At 37.8% G+C, this 24,290-nt stretch overlaps 1 protein-coding gene across 2 annotated transcripts; it reads right to left on the bottom strand.

Moving 5' to 3' along the window:
• Positions 1-154: 154 nt before the first annotated feature.
• LOC124262243 (CD82 antigen-like) lies at positions 155-23,938 on the bottom strand. 2 transcript variants are annotated; one of them, XM_046696727.1, is made up of 9 exons: positions 23,776-23,938; positions 7,481-7,555; positions 6,664-6,876; positions 5,714-5,788; positions 5,160-5,267; positions 4,680-4,742; positions 3,117-3,251; positions 1,851-1,934; positions 155-1,549 (listed from the first exon to the last, which is right to left on the bottom strand). In XM_046696727.1, exons 2-9 carry the CDS (start codon positions 7,544-7,546, stop codon positions 1,493-1,495), a joined length of 801 nt encoding a protein of 266 aa, XP_046552683.1. In that variant the 5' UTR covers positions 7,547-7,555; positions 23,776-23,938; the 3' UTR covers positions 155-1,492. The 2 variants fall into 2 exon arrangements, with proteins under 2 accessions (XP_046552683.1, XP_046552682.1); XM_046696726.1 differs by lacking the exon at positions 23,776-23,938 and adding an exon at positions 20,516-20,646.
• Positions 23,939-24,290: the final 352 nt, after the last annotated feature.

The raw sequence follows: 24,290 nt of genomic DNA, 5'->3' as shown, positions 1-24,290 counted from the left end.
ATGTAAATGAACGGTATTGTTAAACTATTCCCAGATGATGTTAAGTCGACCCGCTCACGCAAGTTCATACTCTGTGAAAAGGATCATCGACATGAAGTCCAATAATGCTGTTGTATTCATGATACTTCATACAAGTCACAACATGCACAAAATGTAAGAAACATATTTTATTGTAAATATAAAAACACTATATACACGTGTGTTTTATAAACGGTACGTAAATGTTATACATAGGAAATAGAGCTCTAAACTATTCCCCGAAGCCGTGTTCAACAAAACGTCTGTGTGACGAAAGCATTTGCATAGTAAGGAAATGATATAATCAAGTTGTTCTTTGGAAACATTTTCTGCGACTTCATTGAATTTGATCAAATTAGTTTGGCTTTGCAATTATATAATGTACAAGGTACCAGCTACCGAAGATTCGTGTTTTTAACGATATTAATCATATCAAAACTATTATTCTTTTTCAAAATAAACATAAGTTACAATACACAAGGAATACAGCAAAAACGGAATGAGCAACCAATCTTTATGTAACAAAATCCACAGGAACTTCTCATTGATGAGTATTTTCAGCATAGTAAACGATAAAGTAAAAGTCAAATGTGCATAAAACACAAAACATATATTTTGTATAAATATTGTAACATTCCCGTCATTAGGTCAAAGACAAATTAGAATTTATGTTCAAATGTACCTGTAAAATAATTGATGCAGCATATTGTAAATAAAACAAGCAATAAAACACAAAACGATTCACACAAGTACATATACAAGAACACATGTGTGAATTTATTGTTCTGTTGGAAATGTGATAACGTGATGCTGATTATATTTTACGTACCATTAGAATTAAGTTAAAGTGTTGACAGTTTGAAATCAGTGGCTTGGTGAAGTTACTAAAATACCATCTACATAAACGAATCGCATATAATCGGCTGTCGTTCAAGAAATGTTTTTCTGTAAATACATACAATTGGGCCTACAAATAGAATTGGCTGACGCTAATATAAAAAATGTATTCTTGAAGAGAATAGGTTCACTAGATACAAAAGAAATATACGATAAAGTACTTGTGATGTCGGATTTCAATTGTCACAGCAATATCAGTTAAATTTAGTTTCTGGTCATGAACATACCTGCAGTTAGCACGTCGTTTGCATTAAAGTATGAAACAAACACAGGTGAAGTTTATTTAACTATAGCTATTCTTCTGAAATATACATGTATTGGAAATTTTTCATACTACTAGTATTTCTACATCAATGTGTCGTGTAAGCACATCGTACCTCATTCAACTGAAAACTTTTGCTTCTTGTTCATGATTGGAAACTTATGGAACATCCCTCGAGATATTTGACGACAGGACCAAATTCAATGAAGCTGTTGGCCCGTCACTCAACTAACTTTTGGTCAGGCGCAGTATGTTACATAGTGTGAGATGCTGTCAACACAACAACATTGTGTCTTCGAAAGTGATTTGAAGAGATCAGACCTTTTCTTTTCCTCTTCTGCAGATACACGCAGCAATAATGATCCCAATTATCTGAAAAAATAGTTATAAACATTATGATGTTTATTACACACGTGTCCTGAAATATCTCACTGATATAATTTTGGTTTTGTAACATATATTATATTTTGGATTACACTTTCTTTGTAAAGTCCAAATTCTAGCCACCGCGACTTCCACACTTCCTCTTCTCAGAGGGGTACAGAAAAGTCCGCAGTCTAGCTAACAGTTGTCCGACTTTCATTTTTGTGGAAGTCGCAGTGGCTGAGCGGGTTAGGCGACTGACTTTATGTGCTGGCGATTATGTTACATTATACTGTATGTATATACTTACTGTGATGGCAATGATGACAGCCTCAACAATGAGAAGTACAACGCTGTAATCCTTTACCGTTTCCCTCAACAACTGGAAGCAGCCCTGCAATGATCACCGGGTTATTAGCATCGACACTCAAAATACATCACCATCACTCGTGGTGCTGAGCCATATCAGTAAAATAGAACATTATCTTCGAATTCCACCTAGATTCGCCCTACTTAGGGGCTCTAGGTTCAGCAGCGCCATACCCGTGCTCGTTCGCTCCAAAGTGTAAACGCATGAGACATGCATGACTTTGGAATTTCCTTGCAGTTTATGCTCCGTATACTATACTATATACTATACTCAAAGTACTGTGCCAAAATGTCTTAAACTTTATCTCAGACTTGTATGGTACAGATGGTAAGTGTTCCGTAGTGTACCGTTATGTCACTTTCCACTTGTATAATGTGAGTGAGTTTAGTTTTACGCCGCTTTTAGCAATATTCCAGCAATATCACGGGGGGACACCAGATATGGGCTTCACACATTGAACCCATGCGGGTCTTTGGCGTGACGAGCGAACAATGTAACCACTAGCCATCCCACCGCCAGTGTATTGTGTACCTCTATGTCATACACAGTGTTATGTGCATATATATGGGAGCCGTCTACGGCATTTATTTGCTTTAGTTTACATGTAGATACACGTGCATGGTAATTCATGTGGAGTTATGTATACACATTCGCTCATGTGGTACTATCTGTTCTAAATGATGGTGTGTTGTTTTGTGCATAGAGACCAGGGCACAAATCAATTCAGCAACGTTGGTCACCGAGAGTCCGTGGATGGGTGGCCGTGTTGGGCAGCTTGACTCCTGAGAGTTTCTAGGACTTCTGTCCTGCTCCACAACGAAGCACATGTGATCTCATCTTAGGTAAGTGAGTTTGTTCAAACTGCCTCTGTTCACGCTGCAGAATATGGGTACCCGGTAGGATAAATAATATGACTCTTCTCCTTCTAGCGCCTCACAGGCAGCTTGTGTTATCCGGGGTAATAATGTTCATGATGCTGTATTGGACTAGAGCATGCCAGTGCGGCATGAAGTTCAGCGCTATATACGTGGCCTTAATTTTATTGTATGTATATACCTATATGTATGTGTACGTGATATGTACCATCATACATTATAGGTATACGTGTGAACATGTTCTACGTGCATTTTTGCAGGTGTGTGCGTAGCATCAAGTAAGTGCGTCTATTAAAAAAAACAAACAAAAAAACCCCTTGAGATGTCTTACCCTCACGTGAAGATTGTCACTTTTCGTCAGGTCCGGTCTCATTGAGTCTATCATGCAGGCTTGTCTGTTCACTGGCATTGGGTCATCCGGATCTTTCTCTCCTCCCAACTTACAGCAGGTAACTGGTACCTTCTCCTGGAAAAAGCCATAGGAACGAAACATGTTACGTCTGTCGTATGTGCCCGTATCTCATTAGATATTTCAGACCCGTGAAGATCCGAGTTAGAATTGATCTTCAGTAAACCATCCTTGTCGTAAGAGGCGACTAACGGGAACAGGTGGTCAGACTCACTGACTTGGTTGACACATGTCATCATGTCCCAAATGCATAAATCGATGCTTATGATGTTGATCACTGGTCCAGACTTGATTATTTACAGACCGCCGCCATATAGCTGGAATATTGCTGAGTGCGGCATAAAACTAAACTCACTCAACTTATCTTATTTACATATTTTGTTATATCATTACATATTTGAGAAAATAGAATGTTGTACCAAAACGCCGTCACATACACATGACGGCATCTTAAGTATATGAGGCGTTATGGTTGTCACCAAAGGAGGCAAGATAGCTTCAACCTGTACTATCTTACATTGTTATTTCCACAATTTAACATACATGCATTTAAGCAGTTATACAAAACTGAATAAAATGACGTTTTAAATTGTAGTACAATACTGGTTTTGGTATATACATTTGTGAATATTCACGGTACAGGTAGCTCATATAATCAAGCACGTTTTAACGGCTTAACAACAGGTGACACGTGAATAAAATTAGACGAACTGTACTCTTTTAACCATTTAGCAACCTGTTAGAAACTGGATATTTTAGATTGAGACGATCTTTTGTAGACATTATTTATAACGCTCGTGGATATATCACATAGGAATCAACAAAACATAGTAGCCTACACTAGGTATAAATCCCACGTATTTTCAGTGCAAAAGCTCTTCGCTGAATTCAAATAGAATGATTATGATTTAAAAATGTAATCTGCAGTTGTGTTATGACTTTCTAGAACATCTGGTGTGTCATCCTTTTTCATAGTGATTTAAAAAACAAACAAATCAAGCTTAACTGACCCTTACAGTCAAAAGTACTACGAAACGTTTAGTAGTTTTTGTTTGCTTTGCAGATAAAATATTTTCCCTTTTACACTTAACAAGAAGAAGGGGCAAGAACCAGCCACGGAAAGTCGTGAAGGGCCAAGTTAAGACGTGAAGGGACAAGAATTAGCCACAAAAGTCGTTAGAAACAAATATAGACGCATAGATATGTCTTGTATTACTTGGTAATTTGATACAACTATTTTGGGACCGTTCAATCGATATCAACGGGTTATATATTGTTGAAAAAAATACCATGGTGGAAATACTGTCTTGTCAATCGTACAATCCTTTAATATTCAAGCCCTCACATGTTTCAAATCCCAAATCCATCTTTATGTTTTTAGCGTCTTAACTTTGGTATCTCATCGCGCGTTATAGTTGGTGTCTCATTGTTCAAAACTGCATGGTACATGAGCTGTGTAAAACCAGCTTGCCATTAGGCACTTACCATAGTATTATTCACGTAGACAGGAGCATAGTCAGTGTAGTTGGAAACAGCACAGCATTCGAACTGTAAAGGACAAAAGTACGGACTGTAAATACAAGTTTCAAATATATGAGGAAGAGGCACACGACTTCTTTATTGTAAACTTCTACGGAAGAATATTCATGATACATAAATGCAAACAACAATGAAGAAACAAATTAAATGCTTATGTTGCTCATTTACATTATGATTACGTGTACATAATACTGGAGAGTCTATCATGGTTTGTGTCAGAATATGTGACCTGCAACAGATTGATATGTCATTATTTGAAAGAATTTGTTGAGCATGACTTCTACACATGCAGAAATCAGTTTCGTTGCTTCAACATCAACACATTGTTTCTTGTAATTGCAACATAAACAACTGATGATGTGTGTGTGCCTAGGTCAGTATCTCGCTGTAGCAGAAAATACCCCTGACTACTGGGGATGATCTCACCGTTGCCTGAACGTAATCCCAGGGTTGTGTGAACTTGGTTCTTCCGGGTCGGTACTCTTTGGCCAAGGTTTTCCCAATGTAGCCTTGGAAAGCGTCTACGTCATCAGACTGAGAGGAAAGATGATACCTATCAATCTTGGGTCAACGTTTTAGTTTGTCTTTTTGCAATTTATAAACTGAAATGTCACACGCAGACACACACGCATGCTATGCATACATACATACATAATACGTATTTACATACATACATACATACATACATACATACATACATACATACATACATACATACATACATACATACATACATACATACATACATACATACATACATACATACATACATACATACATACATACATACATACATACATACATACATACATGATTTGTACCCACATTTTAAAAGGTATCCATTATCCATTGATAACTATGTTTGAGATCTATATAATCTTTCACACATCCCTAACTAACGTAAAGCAACCACGTGGACTCTACGCAATTGAATTAAATTCATCACGCTATCTCTTATCTAGGATGTTTGCAACACCTACCCGTACAACGAACAAGATAGTCACAACAAATGCTGCTATTTCTCCGATGACGATGATGATGGAAAAGATGATGTACTGAAACATAACACATATACCATTATCATCGGATGAGTGACTGCAAATGGAAGTTATATCATCTCGCCACGCCCAGTTTCATCATCTTGCCATAAGAGCGATAGTACGTGTTTGACGTACCACTTTCTCTTAATATACCCCTCTAATAGCAAGTTACGTGAAAATTATACACCCACAAAGAACTAGTACATGTATTTATTATATTCTTGTAAATCGAAGTTTAATATCCTTATGTCAACCAACGATTGTACCCTAATTAAGAATCTTGCAATGTATATTTATCACGCAATGTCAATCTGTTGATCACTAACTTGAATGTCAACATTTAGAACCTGGTATGATGAAGAGGAAAACATTTTATGGATAGACAACTTCTTTAATCCAATAGATGCGATCTTTCGGTGTAGATCCTACACCGACCGTTATCAAACAAAGTGTTCCTCTTGAATGTCAACATTTGATCGAATTATAACGTGTATATGTAATTACACGTGTATAGTTTTAGGAGCGAATGACGGAATATAGATTTAATTAAAATGATATTTCACGTAGCAAAACAGTCATCAGATGTCCACATGTCTCATTAGTTATTTCCATGTTCATAACACTGGGTAAAAATAAACGAATGCATAATGAATATAAAGGGACTAAACTCTTACTTCGAGACAACATCGGTGTTTGATTGTATTGCATACTCATATAATAATGTGTAAGTTATAACGTTATATTTTATAAATCATTTCAAATGTCCCATACGGTATTCGAACACCACGTGCACAAAAAAGGGAAAATTATGCCACATCTAACATTATTCTTTCTTAATTAGTAAATGTGTAGATGTACAATATTTGCAAACAGTGTTCTTTTCTTCGTACCAATCCCAGCATGCACTTGTTCTTGGAAGCAGCTCCGACACATCCGCAGAAACAGACCAGCAACACCAGGGCACCGAAGCCAATGATGATCCAGGCGCTGTTGGCGAGATACACCGATGTCTCCTGGCCCAGTTCCACCAGGTCCAGCAGCTTGGCAGTTGATGGGTGAACCTTGAGGAAGATTCCGAACCCAACAGTGGCTAAACCGACAATCTGTAACATGAAACACAGAATGTTTGCACGTAGGGAAGAAAATAGACCCATTGAGTACAATGGTCATACGTTGCAACATTCCTGGATTAACATGGAATATGACACCTGACGTAACAAGTACTATGTCGGGAATATCGCACCAGAAGATATGAAACGCCCGTTGTAGTGTCACAGATATCATAATGCTGATACTCCTAGTATGCCCTCATTTCTTCGATGTTAAATAGTTTAATATCAGTAAAGTAATGAAACTGATATTAAAACGTTGTTCTTATCACATCAGAAGCTGATAAGTTTATGATTATTGTACTAAGTCAAAAATTGCAAAGGGTCATGCATGGTTTTGGGGATATGTTTTCGTGAAAACAAAACCCGACGCTGTTGTGTATCTTATGTTTTAATATAAACATCCTCAAGTAAATTGTGAATGGTATTCATGTGAATCTTAGGACAAAGGAGATGGATTCCGTGAAGATGCAGCTTATTCAATACATTGAGTACAACGTTTCGGTCTAAAAACTACAACCGTTATCAAGCAAAGGACCATCAATTTCCAGTATAACAACTTCTAAATTCCGTTTCAAGAAGCTATATTTGAACTTACCGCAAATATGACATTGAAGAAGATGAAGAGACAAGTGAAGGTCTTCCCACAGCAGCCGAACGCCATTTTGGTGAGCTGTAACCAAGGCAAACTTGTAAATAACACATCATATAATACTGCCAAGTATAACGTAAAATGTTTAAAAGCTTTGCAGGGGCGTTGGGGTAGTCGAGTGGTTGAAGCATTCGCTGTTCACGCCGACGACCTGGGTTCGATTCCCTACATGGGTACAATGCGTGAAGCCCATTTCTGGTGTCACCCGCCGTGATGTTGCTGGAATATTGCTAAAAGCGACGTAAAACCAAACTCACTCACTCACTCTATAAATGTATGTCTTGTACACGTAATATGAAACACATGAACGTGTAAAAGTCTTAGATGTTGAGGTGCAGTGGCAACAGAGACGTAGAAAGAGTGACCTAGGTTAAATGAAGAGTTGTTTGCATTTTGATTCATATAGCATTCACACATAAATGTTTCTTAAACTAATTATGTCTACGGGTCAAACATTCAGTGTTTAACCGATAGTCTTTTAAATCTCAAATTCATCCTCATTGAAAACCAAACTGAACAATAATGTTCATCTTTTCTATTGAAACGTACATTTGTGGGATGAAGACCTAATAGCGACCTGAGTCAGAAGCTAGTCACTGCACTTCTTGTAAAGTAAGACAGGCACAATGAAGTTGATAGGGCACGACCACTACCGAACTGGGAGTGAATGTGTTATATACGTTTCGCGCAGTCTTATGAGTTCATCCATAGCCTATTTGGATCGAATTAGGCAAGCTGCACTCGGAATACTCCCCTTCATGCTAATCCTGTATACTTTACGAACCTATTAGTGTCACATCGAATACAATATAGACAGCGTTGTGGTGTTTGTTTGTTGAAATACAGCCTTTTCCTGACGAAATATGCGATAAATATCACTCTTGTGCTCGCTCAAGCAGCTGGTTGCTATAGCAACGCAATAGGGGTATTGCTATTTGGACCTAAGTACCACTTAAGAACATATAACAATACAGTCAAATTATCGCCTACGCCCAAGTCATGAAATGCTTATTCAGCTGAAATTTAGTAACGAGTCTTTTTGCAATGTACAAGGGTGAAAGGTGTAGTGTATGCAACCGTTGTTTAATAAGTTTGAAATGTGTAGGTTCATCCAAAGACGACAGATGCGCACACATAAGTATTTTCCCTGAATTAGATAATAATATATGACTTGAAAATGGCGTGTTACAAAATTCGATAAAAAAAAGAGCACTTGTAAACCAGTGATAGTAAGACTCTTTATTGTTATAGCACCTATAGCGTATAGCATATGCTTAATGTGATAGTACTAATGTGGGGTAGCTAAGTGGCTAAAGCGTTCACTTGTCCCGACGAAGATCCAGGTTTGATTCCCCACATAACCCATTTCTGATATTACTGGAGTATTGCTAAAACGGCTTAAAACTATATACACATGGTTCAATACATAGAAGAATTAGCTGAATTGTTGATGAAGGCGAATTGTAAGGTTAAACTATGAAACTTGTTGCCCACATGAACGCCACAGTGTCTTGTATTGTCTTGTTTCTGAAGGTCTACCCACCTATACCATGTATCTTGTCACCGTGCCACTAATACACATGATACCTTCCTCCTTGTAGTTTTGGTCAGGTAGACCAAACATTAGACGCTACTGCCATTATTGTCATATCAGGGTAGTACCAATTGCTTTAACATCTGTCATAAATAACAATTGTTTTAACATCTGTCATAAACAACAGTGATTTCACAATACGACACTTGAAACACGTGTTCTAGCATGTCATAGTTGTCAATGGTTTCACAATACGGCATTCGAAACACCTGTTTTAATATCTGATACAGATGTCAATGATTTCACAATACGAAATTTGTAACACGTAGTACTTAGCAGTAAGACAGGACTGAAACTTAATAAGGGACATACAAATGGTAAGATGTCGCACGAAGATAATACATCGATAATACCTGTGTACTTAACTGACCGAGTGTTTTTCACCAGCAGTCTTTTGAATCGCGGATAACAGAGCGTCGCAAACCCTCCAGAAACACTGAGTTTACTGATGAAGAAGAGCAAAGGGATATTCTACCTCCTCGCCGCAGTGTGAAAACACAACCAATAGATATTACATCTCATGTACTCAGCACATGCACACAGGCGACTTCCTGGGGCTGTGCTAACTTCTGGATGGTTTGGCAATAAGTGTACCTGAACGAAACTCATTAACAAGAAATCACATACTTATACTCATACTCATATGATATTTTAATCTACAGAGTAAACGGGAGTTTCAAAGCATTAAAAATTACAAGACCAAACTATATATTCATGTCTTTAAGATTCAATGTTCAATTTTGTGTTTACCAGTTTTCGTGTATGTGTATTTGCTTACTAAGTGTGTTTTGTATAATTTGATTACCATAAACGCAAAGTCTATATTTGATTTACACTCGAGGTAGAGTTTAAAGAAGTACGATTGGGAAATCTCAGTGCTATCAGATGATGAATCAGTGAACAGACATATCACTTGAAGCGACTAAACCCATTGCTATTGAAAGAGTCAACTGTACTGTTTCTGCTATGGCACAATCATATGTATGAATCACTAAGTAGTAATGAAACCAGGTTTTCACGATAACGGTTGACACATCCTGCCCCACCCGTGGGACTCGTCACAAACACATGCAACGTGAGTTGCTCTCCTGAAAACACACAGGAACATATGTGGTAAGTGAAAATCCTTGACGGCATGAGAACTCATTTTATGTCATGGATGTTTTAAATCTGGTAGTGCCCTCCACGTATTTTCCACAAGACGTTTTGGAACTTTACTACTGTAATCATAATCAAAGAACTTTGATGTATAAATAATTTGACGCTCTTTGAATATTCGCAGAACGTGTTTCACTGTGCATTAAAGGTTGTGAAATGTGAACATCCAGGATTGGGGCAATATTTGACACGAAGATAAAGTTGACATGCATTCTTTCATCTTTCTCAGTAAAGTTCAAATTATCTGAATCTTAAACGTCCTGGTCAACTTCACAGATGCTGCAAGTCAGTTAACAAGTCCGACTCATACACATGATGAAAGAGATCAACAGGAATTGTGGTAGAATAGGTATCTATGGGTGAGCATAAACAACGTTTTCAAACAAAGTTGTGAACGTTTTAATGCAACATCTGTGTTATATAGATCACAAGCTCTCGCCCCCATGTTAATCTACAGTGTATACAACATTTTCAGTGTATATAAAACCAGGTGATATCAACATCTACAATGCATAAATGTATTAACGAACATTGGTCCATATCGATTTCTTGACGAATATTTGCTAAACATGCTTGGTATATTCAACACACGACAAAACACCTTTACCTAGATATAAAACGACTGTCCGTTCACTAGAACGGCTTATCTACCCGCAAGGCATACACCTATTCAGTCTTTGCCTTTTGTAAATATTGAACTAGTATGATCCATATGTAAATAGGTCACCAGCACGTTCGACTACGAGGGAGGTCAGAGCCTTCAGGTAGAGAAACATGGGCCTAATGTTACCGCTACACTGCATATGCCTCAATTGATATACTGCATGAATAATACGAAAAACACAATTGCGTTAAAAGCGAAATGAAAGTGATATAAAATGGAAAATAATGATAATTAATAATTATAACATAGTACATGATCATAAATTAAAATGAATCCATCACATTGATAGGGGATCTGTTTCGGTCAACATAGAGTGAACTGTACAATGAAGTACAGTTAAATCGTACATGTACAAGATACCTCCTAGTGTGAATCCTCTGTACTTTAAATCGAAATTGGTAAAAAGTAAATATTCTGGAAAGGGGCAGTAAGATATATATATGTATGTGTGTGTATGTGTATGTATATATTGATACAGTACAAACATTTGGGTGAATTTGCCATTATTCTTGTGAATGATATACGCGAACATGCTCATTAATGTTTATTGGTATAAGTTGAAAACAGATATATTACAAATGACCCAATGAGTAATACAGTGTAGAACAAACCATTGTAAATACATGATGGTCTGATATGGTGGAAGATTACGTCCCTGCCAGAAACACCTGTAGAGCGGGGGCTCATGTTATACCTGACAACGCCCTTACGTTACTTGTGTTACACACCCATGTATAATGAGTACATATTGTGCGACGGAACGCGCTCGTGCCTCTCTCGTGTATGCACAATAATGATGTCCCCCAACACACATATCAGAAGCAAGTAAACAGTGTTTGAATACCTAGGTGCGCTGTATCTCAGTACTCCGTCGATGAGTATTGTATATATCTTTCAATTGTGATTTTCCGGCTTAAAGCTGATGGACACATGTGGAATACTTTCATTGCTTTGCCGAAACTTTCAGAACCATTCACACGGCTGGCATTTTGTTGACCAAAGATCACAAACGAAGCATCTCCAATACCTCGGTAAATGGATCAAATTGCATTTGATTTTCTTTGGGACTGTATTACATATAGGTCCCTCCAAGAAGCACAAGGTTAACTATCAAATTACTATCTTATCCAACCGTGTGCCCATTAACCGATGGGTAATCAGACAATATTCTGAAGTTAAATGGCCGAGGAGACACAACATTTGTTACTTCTATATAAAGAACCCGTGAAGATCCGGGTTAGAATTGATCTTCAGTAACCCACGCTTGTCGTAAGAGGCGACTAATGGGATCAGGTGGTCAGGCTCACTGACTTGGTTGACACATGTCATCGTATCCCAAATGCGTAGATCGATGCTCATGCTGTTGATCACTGGATTGTCTTGCCCAGACTCGATTATTTACAGACCATCGCCATATAGCTGGAATATTGTTGAGTGCGGCGTAAACTTACTGACTCACTGTATATAAAGAACAAGCCTTACAAATATCTAAACAGTCTGGAAGCTGAACTGTCTGCTGATCCGTCTTCTCTCCACGACCAATTGCAACGTTGGTTCACTTCACCACAGGTGTGACCCGTGGTCTGTAAACAGGACCAACTGGTTTGGACACACATCCATGTCCAGCACCTTCTTGAAGGAAACACTTCGAACCAAATTTGTAGAAAACAAACGATCATAAAGTCGTGATTCAGATTCATATGAAGGATGCAATCTATTTTCCAGCACAATTCTGGTTTTCAGTAAGGTATTTTCCCCCCGTTTACATTGGACTAATCATAACTCGACACATATTGGATATTTTGTAAACGTTCGAACCCATAGTGCTTTAAGTAAGTTTTTCATTTTATGCATCCGGTCAAGGTCGGGTTACACTTCACAACAGCCTAACTATTGCGTAAGCATACGAGTTGGCTCATGACAAGTAAATAATACTATTGTTAGGCCTTTCTACACGGTACTCAAAAGTTTGTACAGAAAAAAAAAAGAAAACGCTCTTCCTCGTCTTTTGTTTCGACGGCTCAGCCCTATAATAAGATGGTGTATTTATCCGGATAAACCCACAAGTTATTTCTGTATCCACGTCGTCTATTTTACTTGTTCATGATCCTGTGGCATTCCTAGACTCTATTCAATGGGGAAGGTGAAGGTGTAACCCACTTGTATCGTGCGTAAGAAATACGAATATCAGTAATTATTAAAGAATAAACTAGCACCTGTTTTCTCAGTTCTTTCATTTAAGAGCGGAGTTCTGAAATGGGTGTACCCTAGGCATATGTGGGTCTGTCTGTTAGATAAATAAACATCGACCAAAGGAATGTACGTGAGCTCACATTGACATCGACTCCCGAATTCAGTCACACCACTCCCTTGAGATGAAAAGAAGAATACCGCGGTAGGAGTTGATATTGCGCAACATGTTAGTGGTTTCTTGACAGTGTGTAAACAGACAGCTAACTGACTCAGTACTTGCTACTTGAAGTGAAAATGATAGCAGTTCCTGATGTAGTGTCCAGTGCCCATGTCTCTCGTTTGATTCGAGTTTACACACAGTGTCCTATAACTATTGTGTTGCATACAAACTGCCTACTTCACATAGTAAACATGATCAAAACAATATTTTCAATAGTTATTGAATTTAAAAAGAAATATAATTTTTTTAAATGTTCAAAAACAGTATAATAACAAAAGTGTATTAAATTCGGTTTGCTTTCAGCTGAAATAAACTTCAGTTTCGTTTTCAAATGTCTTTGGACTATGATTCCTGAGAGTTTCTAGGACTTCACTCCTGCCCCACAACGAAGCACATGTGATACATGTGGTCTCACTTTAGGCAAGTGAGTTTGTTTAAAGTTGCCTCTGTTCACCCAGCAGAAAAATGGGTACCCGGTGGGATAAAGTCGTGTGACTATAACCTTCTAGCGCCTCACAGGCAGCTTAAGTTATCCAGGGTAATAATAATCAGATTGTAACACATTTGTAGCGCTTTGAGCATGCACTAGTGCATGGAGTCTAGCGCTCTACAAATACACTGTATTATTATAATTTTAAATAAAGCTTCAAAACCCTTTCCACATTCATAAGAACATTTAAAGTTAAAGTAACTTTTGCTTTTGAATATATACCGGTAGAACCGTACAAACATTTACTCATAGATGTGACTTAATGTTGACATGTTATTATAGTTTGAATTCATATTTCATAACTCCTATCGATGGAGACATAAGTAATAATGCAGTACTCTATACTCTGAAGACGATGTCTCTTGTTTGGTGTGATTTTACACCACAGGGACAAATCACTCAAACAGGTACTTTACATAACAAATATGGTGACATAAATCTTGATACAACTGATCTAATCTTTTTGTGAGTGAGTGAGTGAGTTAAGTTTTACGCCGCTTTTAGCAATATTCCAGCAATATCACAGCGGGGGACACCAGAAATGGGTTTCATACATTGTACCTATGTAGGGAATCGAACCCGGGACTTCGGCGTGCCTACCGAACGCTTTCACCACTAGCCTACCCCACCACCCCTTAAATGCACGGGAAAAGACCGGGGCATGTAATAGCATTAACATAAACGTCAACGTCAGGGAATAACCAGGTTCGATTATATATTTTCCCCTGAATATCGTTTACGTAAAAGGCAAAATAGAGATGACAATCTTTGAACTGAACACTAAAAATAGAGATGACCATGTTTTTAGAAAAGGTTAGCAAACGCTTTAACCACAAGGCTACCCCACCGTCCCTCCGTTTTGGAAATGTCATTTATATTTCACAGTGATTTATATATAAACAGAACCATATGTTATGTTCATAATGGCATGCTCTGCTTTAATAGATATGTCCTGTGAATATTGAAATTATATAAAAATAATTATACTGCTCTGAAATAACTTAATATTTCATGCTTTGACGCACCTGCTGGTCAATTACTCGACCAACACAACGACTAAATAAGTACCTCAGAATCAGCCGACTAGGCCTGCAGACTTTATACAATGATACGTGTAACATTAGTTTCTGTGTATTGACATCCACAACAAAACAACTAATCCCTCATGGATCACTGTGGGATTACACTCATCTACAGAAACACGTCACGGATGTGACCCGTCTGTGACATAACTGCATTTAAAGCTGGACATGAATTAAACTGATCTGATTGCACCACATCAACCTCCCAGGCATTGTTTGTTGGAGCTACGCCAGAGTCAATGATCGAAAATCGATCACGTATTCGGCTTAAGGATATTGTTATCGATATTTGACGTGCAGCACTTGGACGGGCGTCTTCACGATTCCCAGTCAACCCTTACCACTATTTCCTCATACACACAAGGGACATTAGTGTTTTTTATTTATATCGCAGAGGATATTTTAAAGGAGAAACTGTATACGAATCAAGATATTTAGGTTAATAAAAGCACACCCGGTTGGATCAAGACACGCATCATTCATAACGTGGCGACAGGAACGTTGTAGAATCTTTCCTTGTTGACATATCTGATGAGTGAGTGAGTGAGTTAGGTTTTACGCCGCTTTTAGCGATTTCCCAGCTTCATGGAAATGGGCTTCACACATTGTACAAATGTGGAGAATCGAACCCGGGTCTTAGGCGTGATGAGCGAACGCTTTAACCACTACTTGTATGGGTGCGCACACCCTTTTGTCCTGAAGGTTTATTAAATGACTACTGAACTCTCGTGAAAACGGATTAAAATGAAGAATGCCCACTTTCTCAAAAAGCTGTATCCCGCAACTGTGATTAACAACGTATACTGGTTGTTGAACTGGGACGAGTTGACGTTGTAATTTCTTTGATGTGTGATAGATGGAGAACCAAAATAATGATAAGGTGGAAGGCGAAAAATCACTGCCCCACATTTCTGAACTGATGCGAGTAATGATACTGCCAGTTGTGGGAATATGTCATTACACAGTTACACCCAGAATTCAATTGTTCCATTGCTTTATTCCACATCGGTTTCGGAACCGTTGATAAGGTATCTTAATTATCAGGTTTTCTGCTATAATGATAACTTAGATGAACCTGCGTGATGACTGTCCTTCACGGTTACCTGACGAAATGTGTTTGAACACATCACTGATTCCTTTTCATAGTTTTGGAATGCTGTATATAATAGACAGTCGTTGAGTACAACGCCCAATGTAGAGTTGTTGTTTGATGTGTTGCTTCTATTCTCGGACATTTTTCTCGAGTGGCGAGTGTTTGGTACCCTATTGCTCACGTGTTTCGCAAAACCTGGTGTCATCAAAGATTTATAGTCATCCATACACATAATTTTCACCACTAATTGCCTCTTACACCAAAATGGGAATCTGAATAATTGCCACAGGTTATTTCTTGGCTTTGATGTACCCTCACCCCCACCCACCCACCCCCACCCCCACCCCACTATGATGTATGCAGAAACACATTTACATGTATGCATAGATAGGCACGTTATTGTTTTCATGAATAAACACATTAATATATACAAAGGTGGATAAATTGCATACACAGATACATTAATGTATACATAGACGATCATGCTATTGTTAGTGCATACATAGACACATTTATGTATACATAGAAAGACTCATTAATGTATAGATAGATGTATAAATTGCATACACAGATACATTAATGTATACATAGACGATCATGCTATTGTTAGTGCATACATAGACACATTTATGTATACATAGAAATACTCATTAATGTATAGATAGATGTATAAATTGCATACACAGATACATTAATGTATACATAGACGATCATGCTATTGTTAGTGCATACATAGACACATTTATGTATGGATAGAAAGACTCATTAATGTATAGATAGATGGATAAATTGCATACACAGATACATTAATGTATACATAGACGATCATGCTATTGTTAGTGCATACATAGACACATTTATGTATACATAGAAAGACTCATTAATGTATAGATAGATGGATAAATTGCATACATTGATACATTAATGTATACATAGACGATCATGCTATTGTTAGTGCATACATAGACACATTTATGTATACATAGAAATACTCATTAATGTATAGATAGATGGATAAATTGCATACATTGATACATTAATGTATACATAAATGAGCATATTAATGTTAGTGTATACATACATAAACGCATTAATGTGCACATAGATGAACAGAATGTATACATTAATGTACACGTAGATAGAAACATTAATACCCACATAGATAGACACATTAATGTATACATAGATAGAAACATTAATACCCACATAGATAGACACATTAATGTATACATAGATAGCCCCCGGGATGAATACACACTTGTACATTGTACATAGACACATACACACGGTGTGACAGTATGTGGAGATATGCGGGTCAACATACCTGGTAGTATGAGGAAGTATACCTTAAAAACCTAAACTCAACACACTATTGTTTATTGTGCTCTATAATTATACCTCGCGGGTACTCGTTTATCCTCGTGAGGGGTTTACTGCAATCATTCCACACCGATACTGTGATTGAATTGAATGCGTCATTGCAGTACATGCACGGCCTGCTCTACACATTTGAGTGATTATCACTATTGTGTTCCGGGATTAATTGACATGCCATGCGAGGCACTTCTCGTTTTCTTGATCATGATTTCTCCCAAGCTTAAATCGGAGCCTAGTGCTTGTGAGGCTTAGGTATGTCTGATCAGCCATAATGCAGGTATATCCCAGCTGTTTGATCAGTCATAATCAGGTATATCACATCTCTCTATTCCGTTGATACACATGTAAATCTCAGCTGTTTGATCAGCAATATCACATGTATATCCCAGCTGTTTGAGTAGCTAACACATGTATATCCCAGCTGTTTGAGTAGCCATTACACATCCCAGCTGTTTGAGTAGCCATGTATATCCCAGTTGTTGGAACAGTCATACAGGTAATATACAGGTATATTCCAGTTGTTTGATCAGCCATAGTACATGTATATCCCAGTTGTTGGAACAGTCATAATACAGGTATATCCTAGTTGTTGGAACAGTCATAATACAGGTATATCCCAGCTGTTTGATCAGTTATAATACAGGTATATCCTAGTTGTTAGAACAGTCATAATACAGGTATATCCTAGTTGTTGGAACAGTCATAATACAGGTATATCCTAGTTGTTGGAACAGTCATAATACAGGTATATCCCAGTTGTTTGATCAGTCATAATACAGGTATATCCTAGTTGTTAGAACAGTCATAATACAGGTATATCCCAGTTGTTTGATCAGTCATAATACAGGTATAAACTAGTTGTTGGAACAGTCATAATACAGGTATATCCCAGCTAGTTGTTTGATCAGCCATAATACATAATACAGGTATATCCCTAGTTGTTGGAACAGTCATAATACAGGTATATCCCAGTTGTTTGATCAGCCATAATACAGGTATATCCTAGTTGTTGGAACAGTCATAATACAGGTATATCCTAGTTGTTTGAACAGTCATAATACAGGTATATCCTAGTTGTTGGAACAGTCATAATACAGGTATATCCTAGTTGTTGGAACAGTCATAATACAGGTATATCCCAGTTGTTTGATCAGCCATAATACAGGTATATCCTAGTTGTTGGAACAGTCATAATACAGGTATATCCCAGTTGTTTGATCAGCCATAATACAGGTATATCCTAGTTGTTGGAACAGTCATAATACAGGTATATCCTAGTTGTTGGAACAGTCATAATACAGGTATATCCCAGTTGTTTGATCAGCCATAATACAGGTATATCCTAGTTGTTAGAACAGTCATAATGTTGGAACAGTCATAATACAGGTATATCCTAGTTGTTGGAACAGTCATAATACAGGTATATCCTAGTTGTTTGAACAGCCATAATACAGGTATATCCTAGTTGTTGGAACAGTCATAATACAGGTATATCCCAGTTGTTTGAACAGTCATAATACAGGTATATCCTAGTTGTTGGAACAGTCATAATACAGGTATATCCTAGTTGTTTGAACAGTCATAATACAGAACAGTCATAATACAGGTATATCCTAGTTGTTTGAACAGCCATAATACAATATCCAGGTATATACAGGTATATCCTAGTTGTTGGAACAGTCATAATACAGGTATATCCTAGTTGTTAGAACAGTTGTTTGATTAGCCATAATACAGGTATATCCTAGTTGTTGGAACAGTCATAATACAGGTATATCCCAGCTGTTTGATCAGTTATAATACAGGTATAAACTAGTTGTTAGAACAGTCATAATACAGGTATATCCTAGTTGTTTGATCAGTCATAATACAGGTATATCCTAGGTTGTTAGAACAGTCATAATACAGGTATATCCCAGTTGTTTGATCAGCCATAATACAGGAACTAGTAGAATCAGCCATAATACAGGTATATCTAGTTGTTTGATAATACAGTATATCCAGTTAATACAGGTAATACAGGTATATCCTAGTTGTTGGAACAGTCATAATACAGGTATATCCTAGTTGTTTGAACAGTCATAATACAGGTATATCCAGTTGTTGGAACAGTCATAATACAGGTATATCCTAGTTGTTTGAACAGTCATAATCATAATACAGGTATATCCTAGTTGTTTGAACAGTCATAATACAGGTATATCCTAGTTGTTGAACAGTCATAATACAGGTATATCCTAGTTGTTGGAACAGCCATAATACAGGTATATCCTAGTTGTTGGAACAGTCATAATACAGGTATATCCCAGTTGTTTGATCAGCCATAATACAGGTATATCCTAGTTGTTGGAACAGTCATAATACAGGTATATCCCAGTTGTTTGATCAGCCATAATACAGGTATATCCTAGTTGTTGGAACAGTCATAATACAGGTATATCCTAGTTGTTTGATCAGCCATAATACAGGTATATCCTAGTTGTTGGAACAGTCATAATACAGGTATATCCCAGTTGTTTGATCAGCCATAATACAGGTATATCCTAGTTGTTGGAACAGCCATAATACAGGTATATCCCAGTTGTTTGATCAATACATAATACAGGTATATCCATTTCCGCTGCTCAATCCAAAACAAGAGTTGAATCTGAACAGTCATAATACACGATACTGATATCATGTGACAAACTGTTTGTACACACGCGCACGCACTCACACACACATACGTACATTATCACAAACGAGGACCTACAGCTATTATTAGGCCCCTATCTATCTACCTACCTGCCTACCTACCCACCCACCCATTCATCCATCCATCCATCCATCCACCAACCCACCCATCCATCCACCCTTCCATCCACCCATTTACACTGATAAGGAGCCTTGTCATACTGCCAATCGCCATAGAACTGCCGAGATGTACAACCCTTTCCAATTGAAGCTATCTAAAGAATGAATACTGAAGTAAGCACATACATAATACATAAAACTTAGAGAGTACAAATCGAAAATCACACATTCTCGAACATCCAACAAAACGTAGAATTAACAGAAATAGACCAATCTACATTGTAATAGTACAGTGTAAGTAATGTCATGGATCTTACCTAGGCTTTAAGTAAACTATCCTGGATATAACGTGTACAGAGGACCCGCTCACAGCCCAGTGAGATAGTTCAACTGCTGTACACCCTATCTACATCCAGCAGGTCGGAGGCGGAGCATCACATCCCTGACAGTCAAACCGGTTATATCGGTCGACTGGTCATGCAAGACGGGTAGAGAAAGTGGCGTGAATATATGGTCTCTGTGTTGCAGTTGTCACGCTCTATTTTGGAGATTTGGCTGGTGTCTATTCATACTGCCTTCTTTCTACATTGTACTTAAACGAGTTAAAAATCCAAGCAAGAAAATGTGGAATGTTTGTGTGAGATTCTTCTGGTAGATGTCTAATCTGGGGACCAGTGTGTAAACTATGTAACTACATTTCTCTATCTGCTGTTGGAAATAAGTGTCCGTATCTGTTCTGACGTGTAGTTCTTAACAGTAGTATGTCCCAAAGCAAAATAATTTGTGAATGGCCAACAGTGTAAACATTAAATATGTAAACAGTGTAAACATATGTATGTATGTATGTATGTATGTATGTATGTATGTATGTATGTATGTATGTATGTATGTATGTATGTATGTATGTATGTATGTATGTATGTATGTATGTATGTATGTATGTATGTATGTATGTATGTATGTATGTATGTATGTATGTGTGTGTGTGTGTGTGTGTGTGTGTATGTATGTATGTATGTATGTATCGATGTGTATGTATGTATGTATGTATGTATGTATGTATGATGTATGTATGTCTGTATGTATGTATGTATGTATGTATGTATGTATGTGTATGCATGCATGTATGTATGTATGTACATGCATGTATGTATGTGTATGCATGTATGTATGTATGTATGTATGTATGTATGTATGTATGTATGTATGTATGTATACATGCATGCATGTGTGTGTGCGCGTGCGGGCGTGTGGGAACGTGTGGGAACGTGTGTGGATGGAATGATGTATGGATGTAGCTATGTTAGGGCACAATGTAGTGAATAAATAACGTATCCCATCATACAACTGCCTGCATTAATCAGTATAATCTCCACGGACCTCCTGTTTACCATTATATTCGGATCACTCATTATGTCGTTGTATTTAGTTAACCTTAAGGGTAAATCCACGTTCTTTGTTCTATGTAAAAGGGTGGATGGACATGTTTTGTATCTCCTCACGAAATGTTAGCTAAATACTACATTCTCGATAGTATGAATGAACACTAGCTAGTGAATGTATGAATACGAGAGTGAGTGAGTTAATATTTAACGTCACATCGGCAATATTTCAGCCATATCTTGACGTATGAATACGAGAAAGCGCATGAACACACTGATTGTCATACAAATGCTAGAGACTACTACATTCATTCTTTATGTATAAATATATGAATGCTTGAAAACACATGAAAGTCACGAGATGCATATTTACAGAGTTTTATGCATAAATATTAATATGATTCTGCGAGCATCCATATTGATATTACAGCATATACGAATACAAAAGAATGTTTGCTTGTTTATAAACTATGACATGTTCCACCTATATCAAGGTCGTCTTGAAAGTCACTGCATCTGGAGAAGACAGTTAAGGGGAAATTCAATGATTAATATCATGTGCATTTATGATATGTATTAACCTTTCAGCGAGTCTGATCACCCATTCCTGTTGATCGCAGCTAACGACAAGCATGGGTTGCTGAAGACAAACTCAAACTTAGCACTTCAGATGTTTACTATCAGTAGTAGTAGCAGCAGCAGTGAGTGAGTATTGTTTTACGCCGTTTTTAGCAATATTCCAGCAATATCACTGCGGGGGACACCAGAAATGGGCTTCACACATTGTACCCATGTGGGGAATCGAACCCGGATCTTCGGCGTGACGAGCGAACTCTTTAACCACTAGGCTACCCTACCGCCCCAGTAGCAGCCGTAGTAGTAGTGGTAGTGGGCCTAGATTTTCGAAGCTCTCTTAGCGCTAAGATAGTCGTAAGTTAATGTTAAGGTATGGCACTTACGACTATGTTAGCGCCAAGAGAGCTTCGAAAATCTAGGCCCTGGAAGGCTAATTCAGACCCGGTTGTATAATGATCATGCGTTACTGAACCACTCTCATGCTGTACAAGGAAAGGACAATTGCTAAAGTTCCACAACTTCCCAGGGTGTGCAAGACCTATTACAGAACAGGTTTTGGTATAACGGGGACAATCCCCTGTTTACATCTGAACATGCCGTAGCCTGCTTTAAACGAGACTCACAAACCAAACTGACACATTAAACTAAACGCGGTGTGTGGAGCTCTGCGGGAGGGTGGCGGGCAGAATAACAGGGCAGTGTCGGGCGTGTAAGAGTTTCCCAGTATAGTCATGCTCTGATTGTGCCGGTATTTCCAGTCGGGTAGGTCGTCTCGAGTATAATGGGTCTTATATCCAACCGGTTTGGTCACGACATCGAACATGTATAACACGGGTGGATTCTAGGATTTGAATGGGATTCTACCCACGCTCGGGCCGATCCCCTTGTTGTTGTTGAAAGGTCGTGACAAGGGGTGGGGTTCACAGATACCGCAGGTATATGTAAGATACATAGTACATGTTCTCTCTCTTGTACCACGTCATCCATTCATACTCAAGTCGTCTTACTAACTGTAAAAGACTACAAATAAATAAATAAATAAATGAATAAATAAATAAATAAATAAATAAATAAATAAATAAATAAATAAATAAATAAATAAATAAATAAATAAATAAATAAATAAATAAATAAATAAATAAATAAATAAATAAATAAATGCTGCAAGCGAGTGAATGAATGACTGAATAAAACATTAAAACAAGTGTTGACTATAATACCTGAATGCTTGCAAACGTTATCAGTATAGTCAGTGCACAGTGCAATCTGATCAATGAAGCAGATTTTTAAGAACAGCTGTTTATGATACGCAATATGTCCGGGCGTGTTGTAGAAATCACTATGGTCAATTCAAGGGCGAGACACCTGAAGGGCGGTACAACATTGTTATGACTTAGGACACTATGTAAACACTTCACCAGCATTCAGGCAATCAGTGTCGCCTTCCGCAGTCAGAACGTATCCACCCCGAATGGATTGTCTATACACTGTGTTATAATCTAATATAGAAAACAGAAGATAAGCAATCTTTCGAAGAAACCAACTCAAACACTAAACACGAGTCAAAAGTTTCAGCAATCTTATAATTAGACTGGCTACTAAATCAAATAATTTCTTACCCGGTGTACCTTCGCTGGGTTGTGTTGATAAGGAGCTGTAACCTAGTGGAGAACGTCGTGCAGCTCGGATCGATACAAGACGTATATATTATTCATGCAAGAATTATCAGCCAGAGTGTTGTTGACAGGGAACGCCTTACCGTCCATACACTTGACTCGGCTTAACCAACGTAAATCCACGCTTCGCCGAGAACCGGTTGCACAATACTCTTTCTGGCCTGGAAGAGTTAGCTCCCTTCAATAATTGTTCCTCTCAGTGTATTGTGGCATAGCTGGTTTACAAAACTCTGACCCTGGGAGTGATGACTGGGTTAGCAGGATAGTTAATGGGGAATCACTGGACCAGCAGTAACATGTTTTTGTATAAATGCAGCCGGAAAGTCAAATAGAAATCAAAGTTGTTAAAGTAGGCCAAGTGATATATTGTTGTTGCTACCGGCGAGCGTCCTCGCGGTGATTTCACATCAAGTAGGTTAGATTAACGCCACCATGAACCACTGGTATGTCTGTTAACA

Source organism: Haliotis rubra, unplaced genomic scaffold, assembly GCF_003918875.1.
Source record: "Haliotis rubra isolate DU_JTF1 unplaced genomic scaffold, ASM391887v1 Scf83, whole genome shotgun sequence".
Lineage (NCBI taxonomy): Eukaryota > Metazoa > Mollusca > Gastropoda > Lepetellida > Haliotidae > Haliotis > Haliotis rubra.
Note: the sequence above shows the minus strand (reverse complement) of the source record. Positions and strands in the feature narration are given on the sequence as shown.